The sequence below is a fragment of the Podarcis muralis genome, chromosome 14, assembly GCF_964188315.1.
Source record: "Podarcis muralis chromosome 14, rPodMur119.hap1.1, whole genome shotgun sequence".
Classification (NCBI taxonomy): Eukaryota; Metazoa; Chordata; class Lepidosauria; order Squamata; family Lacertidae; genus Podarcis; species Podarcis muralis.
The window spans coordinates 45,456,066-45,468,100 of record NC_135668.1 but is presented as its reverse complement, the minus strand read 5'-3'; the positions used below and the strand labels follow the sequence as shown (position 1 = coordinate 45,468,100).

General features: G+C 46.8%; 1 protein-coding gene across 3 annotated transcripts in view; it reads left to right on the top strand.

Moving 5' to 3' along the window:
* The window catches only part of POLR3E (RNA polymerase III subunit E), a 47,587-nt gene that overhangs the window by 14,455 nt on the left and 21,097 nt on the right, over positions 1-12,035 (top strand). For all 3 annotated transcript variants that reach the window (XM_028706837.2, XM_028706838.2, XM_077918604.1), the window contains 8 exons: positions 1,544-1,629; positions 2,285-2,329; positions 3,313-3,404; positions 4,261-4,381; positions 5,465-5,546; positions 6,364-6,423; positions 7,726-7,883; positions 10,556-10,620. In XM_028706837.2, coding sequence (XP_028562670.2) covers positions 1,544-1,629; positions 2,285-2,329; positions 3,313-3,404; positions 4,261-4,381; positions 5,465-5,546; positions 6,364-6,423; positions 7,726-7,883; positions 10,556-10,620 — 709 coding nt within the window. The remainder of the gene's footprint in view (positions 1-1,543; positions 1,630-2,284; positions 2,330-3,312; positions 3,405-4,260; positions 4,382-5,464; positions 5,547-6,363; positions 6,424-7,725; positions 7,884-10,555; positions 10,621-12,035) is intronic.

Below are 12,035 nucleotides of genomic sequence, written 5' to 3'. Positions count from 1 at the left end.
TTTCGGCACCTGCTAAAGATGTTCTCCTTTCAACAAACCACCTAAGGTCTTTATCTCAGCTGGTATCTGTCTCAGACTTGAGCTGATTTTACATAGGCGCCATCGTCGATTTAAATTGTTTTTACATATGCAAATGTTTTAGCTGCTTTTATTTATTTCCCCCCATTCTAAATTTATTTATTCAAAGATGTATAAAAATACACATCCATTGCAAAGTATATATTTTTTTATAACATGCTGAGATAAAACAGCTACTTAGTCTAAAAGGGAACAAACTCAGAAGGAGGAAAATATAAGGAAAGTTTAACGCTAAAGAAAGAGGAAAGTGAGAGAAAAGGAAAAGGAAGAAAAAAACTAAAGAAAGATAAAGAAGAATGTTATACTGTAACTGTTTTATGTTGTGACATGGATTGCTTCAAGATGGAAAGCCATTAATAAGTGAAATAAATATTAAAATAGTGTGTTTTCTTGAATACATTAGAGATTAGTTCCAAGGAAGCCTAAGTAATACTTGTACAGTGTTTTTTCTCTGTCCCCCTTTTTATAGTCCCTTTTGGTGGTGATTTGGGGAGAGGGGCAGTGCTTCTCATGCTATATTATGTGATGGACTGACACACACACACCCCCCCGTCCAATTGTGCCAAGGGACCAGTTCACTTGGTAGACCATGAGACTCTTAATCTCTGAGTTGTGGGTTTGAGCCCCACATTGGGCAAAACCATTCCTGCATTTCAGGGGCTTGGACTATATTACCCTCACAGTCCCTTCCAGCTCTACGGTTCTATGATTTCCATGATCTTTGAAACATTCCACCAAACCTGGACTGTGGTGGAGTTACTGCAACCACAAGCCAGTGGCTCGTGGACCAGCACTGGAGTAAGAGATGTGTGACACAGGAAGTGTCCATATACCATATTTTTTGCTCTATAGGACGCACTTTTTCCCTTCTAAAAAGTAAGGGAAAATGTGTATGCTTCTTATGGAGCAAATGCAGGCTGTGCAGCTAAGCCCAAAGCCAGAACAGGGAGACAGAGCACTGCGCAGTGCTCCGTCTCGCTGTTCTAGCTTGGGGTTAGCTGCGTAAAGCCTCCGCTGCCCTGCGGAGGCTTCACAGGCTGTCCCCAAAGCCAGAACAGCAAGAGGCTATCCCAGAAGCCAGATCCCTCTGGCTTCTGGGCTTCAGAATTTTTTTCTTCTTGTTTCCTTCCCGCCCCCCCCCCCCCCAAACTAGGTGCGTCTTATCGTCCAGTGCGTCCTATAGAGCGAAAAATACTGTACTTCTGGTTTTCTCAGTGCATCCAATAGGACTTAAATTTGTGGGGGATGTGGGGGAAAGCTTTGCTTTCAAAACCCTTCCAAGTCTGTCTTACAGCAATTTGAGGGGAATGCCAGCTATTCTGTTTCATATTATATGGGGAAATGTGGAGATTAAGCACAGCGGGGGTCTGAGCAGTTGCTCACAGAGTAGCCCTTAAGCCTCTAAAGATTGCTTGGAATCTGTACCCCATCATGAATCTTGGGCTTCTCACCCCTTCTTTCCTAGGACAGCCGTTCCGAACACGAGCGCCAGTATTTGTTTAGTCAAGGTCATGGCATGGCTGGGAACACTGAATTAATTAAATCTCCAAGGTAAAGGTCTTTCTTTTAATTCCTCGAATTGTTTCGTTGGTGGCAGTTCTGAAGTTGGGGGGTCACAAGCGCACTTTTAATGCATTTTTTATTAGCATGGGAAATGGCATGCTTACCGTCCCCCTCCCCCCTGCATTTAATAAATTCCAGGCCTGACAAAAAGCTTGAATACATAGACTTTCTGTCGGCTTTTCCACCTCTGCAAAGTTAAATGGCCAGTTCACAATGCCTTGGGCCTCATTCTGCCACTGCTACCATCTCCCCAGATGATGTTTGCTGCTGTTGCTTTCTCACAGCTGTTCCCCTAGGGCTCAAATGAGCTGTGCTGGCAGGTTTCGTGTTCCTTGTGTGTGGGAAGGCAAAATGGGAGACGAGTTTCTTTTTTAAAAAAATGTATTTTTATTAAAGATTTTCTTGATTTACAAAGGTATGTGCAATGTCTCTCGTGAGATGAGTTTCTGAATGAAGATTCCCTAGATTCGGGGTGGAGGGGCTAGTCAACCTGGTGCCCTTCAGATATTTCTGACCATGATTCCCATCAGCTCTCATCATCGACCACCCCAGCAAGGGATCATGGGAGTTGTTGTCCAGGCCGCCATGTTGGCTATCCCTTCTCTAGGCAAGCAATGTGACCTATTCTTTCTCTTTCCCGCAGTGAGTACTTGATGATGCTGGTGCCTCCGAGTGTGGAAGATGAAAAGTAAGTAAGCCAAGGGCCACATTCCGTTCTGACCCATCTTCCAGGGGCCGCATGCCAGTAGTGGGCAGGGCCTGAGGCAAAAGTGGGTGGGGCAACAAATGTAAATTTTGCCTTGTGCAAGTGCCTGCTTTCTACCCAGGCATTTTTCACATCCAGGGGAGCAAGGGGCATTGGAGTTCTTAGGGACACTTTCTAGGCAGGAGGGACGCGGGTGGTGCTGTGGGTTAAACCACAGAGCCTAGGACTTGCTGATCAGAAGGTTGGCGGTTCAAATCCCCGTGACGGGGTGAGCTCCCGTTGCTCGGTCCCTGCTCCTGCCCACCTAGCAGTTCGAAAGCACGTCAAAGTGCAAGTAGATAAATAGGTACCACTCCGGCGGGAAAGTAAACGGCGTTTCTGTGCGCTGCTCTGGTTCGCCAGAAGCGGCTTAGTCATGCTGGCCACATGACCCAGAAGCTGTACACCGGCTCCCTCAGCCAATAAAGCAAGATGAGCGCTGCCACCCCAGAGTCGGCCACGACTGGACCTAATGGTCAGGGGTCCTTTTACCTTTACCTTCTAGGCAGGCAAAACAAATCAAGCAAAGGGGGCATTTTCTGTGAAGCTGACCTGTTCCCATTTGTAATAACCATGGTCGCATCTCCTGCTCTCACATCCAGTCCCCCCCCCCCCCAAATCTGGGCTGATTGGTTTCTCCCAAGCCAATATGGTGTAGTTGTTAAGAGTGGGGGACCAGGGTTCAAGTCCCCACTTGGCCATGCAGCTAACCGGGTAACCTGTAACCAATTGATCAGCATCACCTACTTTGCAGGGTTGTTGGGAGGGTGGAACGGGGAGGGGGAGAGCCACGTATGTCGCCTTGAGTTCCTTGGAGTATAAATGAAATACAACTTGCTGAAACGGGGAGGGCAGCTTTCCATAAATCACCAAATCCCAGTTCTCTGTGGTGGTTTCCCAAATGGTACCTTTCTTTCCTTACGTAGGGACAAGCCTGTAGCCCCAAGTAATGTGCTTTCCATGGCTCAACTGAGGACTCTGCCCCTTGCGGACCAGATCAAGATCTTGATGAGAAACGGTATGCTGTTCGACATTACGCAACTCACACGGCCTCTGTGAACTCTTTTCTTCCAGCCTCTTTCTACCAGCCTCTCCTGCTCCCGTGAACTCTTTCTACCAGCCTCTCCTGCTCCCGCTTCCTGGTTAATGGGTGCAGCCTGCCATATTAAACAGGGAGACACCTGAAATACATATTTAAAGCAGTATCTTGCCGCTAGAAGCAGTCATGGCTCCCCTCCCACAGCAAAGGATCTTGGGAACTGTAGTTTGTTAACGGTGCTGAGAGTTGCTAGGAGGTTCCTATTCCCCTCACAGAGCTAGAATTCCCTGAGTGGTTTGACAGTCCATCCCTCTTCCCAGGAATTGTTGCTCTGTGAAGGGGAATAAGGGTCTCCCAACAACTCTCCGCATTCTTGACAAACTACAGCTCCCAGGATTCATTGGGGGAAGCTGGGATAGCTCAGGCAGTAAGAGCATGAGACTCTTCTCAGGGCTGTGGGTTCGAGCCCCATGTCGGGCAAAATATTTCTGCATTACCGGGAGTTCTTTCAACCCTTCAGGTCTATGATTCTAGGATGGTTTAAAGTGGTCTGATGGCGCTTTAAATGTACTAGGGCAGATGGGCCGTATTTCACTGCTTGCAATTATTTGCTCTCTTATCCTATGAACTTTTAACTTCAACCAGAGATTGGAAAGCCTGCAGACATCCAGATAATTGCTAGACTCCAGCTCCCATCCGCCCCAGCTGGCATGGCCAAGGACAATGGGATTTGCAGTCCAGCAAGGTCTAGAAGGCCACCGGGACTCCATCCTTGACTTAGGTATTTGAATCTCTAAAGGAGTATTTGCATTTTCTGCTTTCCCCCCTTCTGCAGTGAAGGTCATCGCTTTTGCAAACCTGATGAGCCTCTTGGCTTCTGGGACGGATCCTACGGCAGCCTTGCGGTGCATACAGCAGGTGGCGCTGTTGGTGCAGGGAAACTGGGTTGTGAAAAGGTAAAAATGCCTTTTGTTCTTCAGGGACTCACCCCTTGCAAAGAACGCCAGTCCGTTGTTCGAATTACGGCAGCTCTTATTCTTGTTGTTGCTGCTTTTTTTACAGTGATATAAACACAATAGCACACAATGCAAAGCATGACAGTTTGTTAATGCAAGACAAGGGAGTATTGCCTGTGTGCCCATTGCATATTTTCAAGCTGGCTCCTTGTTGGATACAAGCGATGCACCTGAGCCATGCGGGATCATAAACAGTGACTCCCGGCACCCAAAGATCTCAGGGATCAGGCAGGGATATGAGCAATCAGGTGACCCTTGAAGTATCCTGGACCAAAGTTGTTAACGGCCTTGTAAGTGAATGCAAGACTCTTGGAACCTCATGCAAGAGTTGTGCAATTATATAAGTTCAGAATTCTCCTTGGGAGTTTCTGATTAGAGGGAACCGCTTGTACGTACACCTGTAGAACCACTTTTTCTTCCTCCTTCTCCTTTTCTTTTAAAATTTACCGTATTTTACGCTCTATAAGACGCACCAGACCACAAGACGCACCTAGTTTTTGGAGGAGGAAAACAAGAAAAAAAATATTCTGAATCTCAGAAGCCAGAACAGCAAGAGGGATCGCTGTGCAGTGAAAGCAGCAATCCCTCTTGCTGTTCTGGTTTCTGGGATAGCTGCGCAGCCTGTATTTGCTCCATGACGCACACATATTTCCCCTTACTTTTTAGGAGGGAAAAAGTGAGTCTTATAGAGCAAAAAATATGGTAGTTTTGAAGTTATTTACTACACCATCATTGTACACACCTGCATTGCACACACCTTTCTGGTTCTTTCAAAACCCTGCCAAATAGAAACCGGTCGTGTCACATGCACTTCTATGTAGCTTTCACTATTGTGAAATTCTTTCCGGCTTTAATATATACAAAGCGTTTTGGTTTCTCCTTGGAATGCCTTTAGCTGGTGGCTTGCAATCCCAGGCAACGTTTCAAGGTGCCATTGGATGGGTGCCCGGAATTTCTGTACATGTGTTATTACTGGGTCGCACTGTGGGGTCCTGCGGCTAATAAATGGTTTGTCTTCAACAGCGATGTCCTCTATCCAAAAGATACCTCCAGCCCGCACAGTGGGGTCCCGGCGGAAGTGCTCTGCAGAGGAAGGGATTTTGTTGTGAGTATCAGAAAATAAAAACAAGAAAGTCAAATCTTCCTTTCGCTGCAACAGCATTGCAAAGAAGTTTAGGAAATCCGTTTGCCCACTTAAACATTGATCTTCTCAAGTCCAGAAACCCTTGGAAGCCACCCAACACAAAATGTGTGTTCTCTACCAACCCTGCCCTTGTTTTGTTTTTTAAGTGTTCAGAAGCGTTGGGGGAGTGGGCAGGGGTTTGTTGGTCCCTCCCAGACCTCCATACAAGGCTCACTCCTTGTCCAACTTTCACTCGGCACTGTGGCAGGTGCTCGCCAGATTGAAATGTATGTTTGCCCTGGCAAGCACACCTGTGGGTTCCTGCTTGTGTTAATCATTTGAGGTTTAAAATTGAGGGGGGGGGGGAGAGAGCTTAGGATGGAATCCAACACAGCAAGGCCATTGTTCTGTCGGCACAAGGATTTCTGCTTGTTCAACAGAACATTTGCCCCCTCTCTCTTGTTGGTGTGTCCCCTTCAGTCTATCTGTCCAAGGATTTTCCTCAACCCTCTGGAACAGCATTGGGTGGGAGGCAGGTGTCTTGTTGCGTAAGAGGAAATCCTTGAATTGGTGGAACTGGTTTGTAGAATAATGCCCTTTTCCTTAACCGTTTTTTGCCCAGAGGAGGCCTTTACTTGCTACCAGGCTGGAACTTCAGTACATCAGGTTCAACAGCAGTTCCCTCATATTAACAGTTGTGCTTTTTTTAAGATTGTGGCTGTATTCACACTGGAGAACGGCCTCTTTTTAATACAATGGTGTCCTTCTCTCCCCTTCCCATGGCGTTTTCCCTCCTCAGATGTGGAAGTTTACACAAGACCGCTGGGTAGTTCGGAAGGAAGTAGCGACAGTTACAAAAGTGAGTTCCTTTTATAATTCTTTTGCTTCGTTCGGGACACTCATCTTGGTTCAACCTTCTGTTTTCAATCCAGGGCTTCGATAACTTCTTTCAAACCGTTCAGTATATGGTGAGCCTCCTGTCCCACAGCAGAGTGGCGAAAGGGGCCTACAGTTTTATAGGGGAGAGCTATAAAGAATTGGGCCTTGCTGATCTCCCCCTTGCTATGATGTAGCCTTCTAAAGGTAGAGGCCCAATGTGCTTCTCTTCAGCTCTCCAGTCTGAGGACAAAGCTGTTCTTTGGGTCTTGAACCTCCTTGCCAAGACATCTCCCCCCCAAAAGGAACAAAAAAATCCACAGAAAATTTGCAACCATGACAAATCACACAGATCATGCATGCTTGTTGCTGAAGTGTTTTGTCATGCACTCCCACGTACGCAACATTATTGTTATTTTTAAATCATCAGGCATAGGCAAACTCGGCCCTCCAGATGTTTTGGGACTACAATTCCCATCATCCCTGACCACTGGTCCTGTTAGCTAGGGATCATGGGAGTTGTAGTCCAAAAACATCTGGAGGGCCGAGTTTGCCTATGCCTGATTCAAAACAATCTGCTGCATCTTTTGGTACTGTGTCATCAGGGTTGACCCTTCCAAAACATCAACTTCGCTGCTACCGGTAAATATCCAGTTAATGGTTTAAAAGGAACAGTCGGGTTTTCCCCTTGCAGTGAATTCTTGTCACGTCCCTACCACAGGTGTGCAGGAAGCGTCCCTTAATTTTGCACGTACACACCACAATGCTACGGGGTAGGAATCGGATTAATATGCATGAGGCTTAGAGGAGCATGTTTCCGCTTCTGAAGTGTTTCCAGTGCATTTTCGTTATTTATTTAATTTTTATTGGAGTTTTATTTACAACATAACACAACCCTGGCCTCCTTGTTTACTTCTTATAAACTATTTCCTTTATGAATTATTATTAAGATTTTTCTAATTATAACTTAAATATCCCCAAAGTCTCCTGCATTTTCCTTAAATGAAGCGGCAATTGCTTTGTAGGGGAATTTTGCCTTTCCATTTGCATATGTACAAGTTTTATGCCCTAAGCATAGGGATTGCACAGGCAAGTTGGATCTGGTTTACCTATCGGACTTAATGTCATCTCTGAGTTTCGGCTTCTTGGAGGTGCAGTTTAGCCTCCCATGTTTTTCTTGCGGGGCCACACCCTGACGCTTTGTGTGGCCACCGATCTCATTTAAAAAGGGTTTTGGTTTCTCCTAAGCAGCTGGTTACATATATCTATTGCTTCGTTTGTGCAGCTCGGCCCAGAAGATGTGAAAGATTTCTTGGAGCACATGTCATTCCTGAGGATAAACAGGGGCTGGGAATTCAAGCTCCGTTATGACGAGGATTTTGTCCAGAAGCACCCAGATGTGGTCCAGAGGCAGCAGATGCTCTGGATGGGCATACAGGCCAAGTAAATGGTTTGCTTTTCCTTGGGGGCAGGAACAAAGCCAAGATGGGAAAGAAAAAAAGTTGGTTTCTCCCTTGCATCTTCATGCTACTTGTTGCAATACAGTTATGTACAGTGGTGCCCCGCAAGACGAATGCCTCGCAAGACGGAAAACCCGCTAGACGAAAGGGTTTTCCGTTTCGGAGGCGCTTCGCAAGACGAATTTCCCTATGGGCTTGCTTCGCAAGACGAAAATGTCTTGCGAGTCTCGCCATTTCCCCCCCCCCCCCGCTTTCCCCCCTTTTTCTAAGCCGCTAAGCCGTTAATAGCCTTTTAACAGCTTAGCCGCTAAGCCTTTAATAGCCGCTAAGCCGCTAAATCGCTAATAGCACTAATCCGCTTACCCGCTAATGGGGTTGCTTCGCAAGACGAAAAAACCGCTAGACGAAGAGAATCGCGGAACGGATTCTTTTCATCTTGCGAGGCACCACTGTAAATGGAGGCCGGTTGCTTAGACGGATTTAAGGGTTTATTTTCTGGATCCTATTACATACGCCTGCTTGGGCCCGATCTTATTCACAGCACATGGTGCCAGCAAAATACCTCAGAAACTTGTAAAACCATCTGCACACACCTCAAGTTACACTCAGAGATTCATAGTGTTAATGCCAAAAGAGAATAGGCTAAATTGCACATGGTATACTCCTCGGTCTTTGAATTGGAAAGATCGGTCCAGTATACCTGAAGGAGCGTCTCCACCCCCATCGTTCTGCCCAGACACTGAGGTCCACTGCCGAGGGCCTTCTGGCGGTTCCCTCACTGCGTGAAGCCAAGTTACAGGGAACCAGGCAGAGGGCCTTCTCGGTAGTGGCGCCTTCCCTGTAGAACGCCCTCCCACCAGATGTCAAAGAGAAGAACTACCACCAGACTTTTAGAAGACATCTGAAGGCAGCCCTGTTTAGGGAAGCTTTTAATGTTTAACAGACCAGTGTATTTTAATCCTTTGTTGGAAGCCGCCCAAGGTGGCTGGGGAAACCCAGCCAGATGGGCAGGGTATAAATAAATTATTATTATTATTATTATTATTATTATTATTATTATTATTATTATTATTTGCTGAGCAACACAGCTGGGTTGGCCAGACTTTCTGTGACATCACAGCAGCTAAGCCAGTGGCAACTCCAAGAGCCATGGCACTTTCACCTTACCAAACCCCATTGGTGAACATTCTGAGCAGAATAAACCAGTGGTATTAGGAGAAGCAAGACAGGCAGAGATGTCGGGCCTTGCAAGACCTCAAGGACCGTCTCTCCCCCCCCCCCCCCAAACCAACCTGGAACCTGTGTTTGTTGTTTGAGGCTCTTTTCTCCATGCTCCCCCTCCAATGAGAACAGGGCCTTTCCAGTGGTGGCTTCCTCCTTGTGGAATGCTCTCCTGCGGAAGGCAAGCCTGGCACCATGCATCCTATATTTTTAAGTGCCAGACAAAGACATGTCATTTCACTAATGCTTTTTGGTCCTTAATTAAGAGGGCATTAGGTATACCTGTGTCCTCATCCTCCCCCCTTTTACTGGGGTGGCTTGTGTTAGACCCACCTTTTTATATACATTATGGATACGTTTTTAGATTCTGTTTCGTTTTGGTTTTAATGTTTGCACCGTTTTTCAAATCGCTTTGGGTATCTTCCTGTGAAAAAAGTGGCTCTAATAAACGCAAGAAACATAAGCAGCAATAACCAGGTTGGATTCCATGAATACAGACGCTCGCCTTCCTTTCCACATCATCGCCAGTCTTCGCAGTTTGCAAAACGTGGCACAGAGGTCTTTTTGGCTTCGTCGACCTGGTGGGCACCAGGTCAATGCAGTCTGCTCTAGCACACCTTGGCTGTTCCCTTATTGAAAGGCTAGTACATTTGCAAAGCTAAGCAGGGTCTGGTATGGTGTCAAATTGGATGGGGGACCATGTGTTGATTCCTGCATTACAGGGGGTCCCTTCTGACGCTGTGATTCTGTGTGGTTCTTTCTGGACTCCACTGCTGAGAATCATAGAATTTTAGAGTTGGGAGGAATCTTGAAATTCACCCAGTAGTCCACTGTGCTGCTCGAGCAAGAATCTGCCACATTGCTGACAGATGCTTCAATACCTCCAGCAGCAGGAGAGAGCCGACCGCCTCCTGTGGCAGACTCTTCCGCTGGCCGGCGGATCTTACTGTGTTAAGAAATCCCACCTATTCTTGAGCTGCAATCTGCTTCCCAGCAATTTCCACCCATTGACTCCAGATCTGCCCTCTGGAGCAACAGAAAACAAGTCTCCACCAACATCTACATGTCAAACCCTTTGGTTTTCTTTGCTCCAAGCTAAGCAGCTCCTTCAGGCTGCAAAAGTATGATCGGTTTTTAAATGCATCTCTCCATTTGTATTCTCCCCCACATGTAGAAAGCTAGTACATCAGTACTGGGCCTGAAACCTCTCTTCCTAGACCCGGTTTTTGCAGGCTGATGTGGTTCTGTGCAGGAAGGGAGCTTGCTGTGTGGCTTGGCTATATGTCACAGCTCCACAAAGATGTATTTCATTGGGTGCTTGACATTTCCTGGGTTTTTCCTTGAACTGTATGGCGGCGGGATAAGTTGTTAATGGTCGTGATCTGAGTGTAGCTATTCGCAAGGCACTGAAATGCTCCTCCCACCCAATTTCAGGTTGGAGAAAGTCTACAGCTTGGCCAGGGAACACGGAGCACCAAAGAAACAAGCTGCGCAAGCAGGTGAGCCAACTTGATTGTTTTTATTTTATTGCATTTATATCCCCACTTTTTCTCCCAAGGAGCTCAGGGTGGCGTCTGTGCTTCTCCTCCCCCCTCATGCAGTCTTCACAACAGTTCTGTGAGGTAGGATAGGCTGAGAGTGAGTGACTGGCCTGTGTTCACCCAGTGAGCTTCATGGCTGAAGGGGGATTCGAACCCTGGTCTCCTAGGTCCCAGTCCAACCATAATGCCACACTGGGAACCAGAGGGTTTGATGCAGATTTTGTAGGTCGGTCGATAAGTTCTGTGGACATCTAATGGTGATATGCTCTGGTCTCCGTCCCCCCCCCCCCACTTTTTTCCTTAACATTAGGGCTAGGTGATGTCTGGTTTTCAACATCACAATATTATCACCAGCCCAAACATTGCGATATTTCAATATATCACCCTGTCTGAAATAATGAGGTGAACATGGGCTTGAATTCTCCAAAGGACCCTGTGTGCGTGTGTGTGTGTGAGAGAGAGAGAGAGAGAGAGAGAGAATGATTAATTCTGTTTTTTAAATCAAATTTATACCCCACCCTTCCAAACAAGTGATAAAACAATAAACATATTTTTTTGGGCGGGGGGAACCAACCTAAAGAAAGCATCTGAAAAAAATCCTATAGAGATCGAGACTGAGAAAGATTTCAGCTTTAAAGGCTTGTTGAAAGAGCGGGGACGCAAAAGAGACAGCGAGGACAGCTCCTGTCTAATATTCAAGGGGAGTGCATTCTAAGGGGCAGGTGCCATCACACTAAAAGCCCAACGCCTGCATTGTGCAGAGCAGACCTCCTGATAAGGTGGCATCTGCAGGAGGTCCTCACATGTGCTCGATTGGGTATATAAAGGGTTAGGTAATCTTTCAGATACAGTGGTACCTTGGTTCTTGAACAGCTTAGTTGACAAACAAATCAGCTCCCAAATGCCGAAAACCTGGAAGTAAATGTTTTCTAACGTTTTTCGGAAGCCCAGCGTCCGATGCGGCTGTCGGCTATTGGTTCCGGGGTGCCTGCGCCAGTCAGAAGCCGCGCCTTGGTTTTCGAACGTTTCGGGAGTCGAATGGATTAAGTTTGAGAACCAAGGTTCCACCATATTATGCTCCCAAGCTCTGTAGGGCTTTATGCAGCAGAACCAGCAGGACTCTACGTATATTGTACGCTAGAAACTGACTCTTCTTCCACCAATCCCTTCCCAGGTGTTTTCCTCGGTGTAGTCAAACTTGCTCCCTAGACACCCTACCTTGCTTTTCTTTCTCAGGAACTCTTGTGTGGTCTGCCTCCTTCTCACATGTGCTTAATACAAGGATTGGGAACCTGTGGCTCTGCAGATGTTGTTGTGTTCCATCTCCCAGCAGCCCCTGCCAACATGGCCTATGGTCAGGGATGGTGGATGAG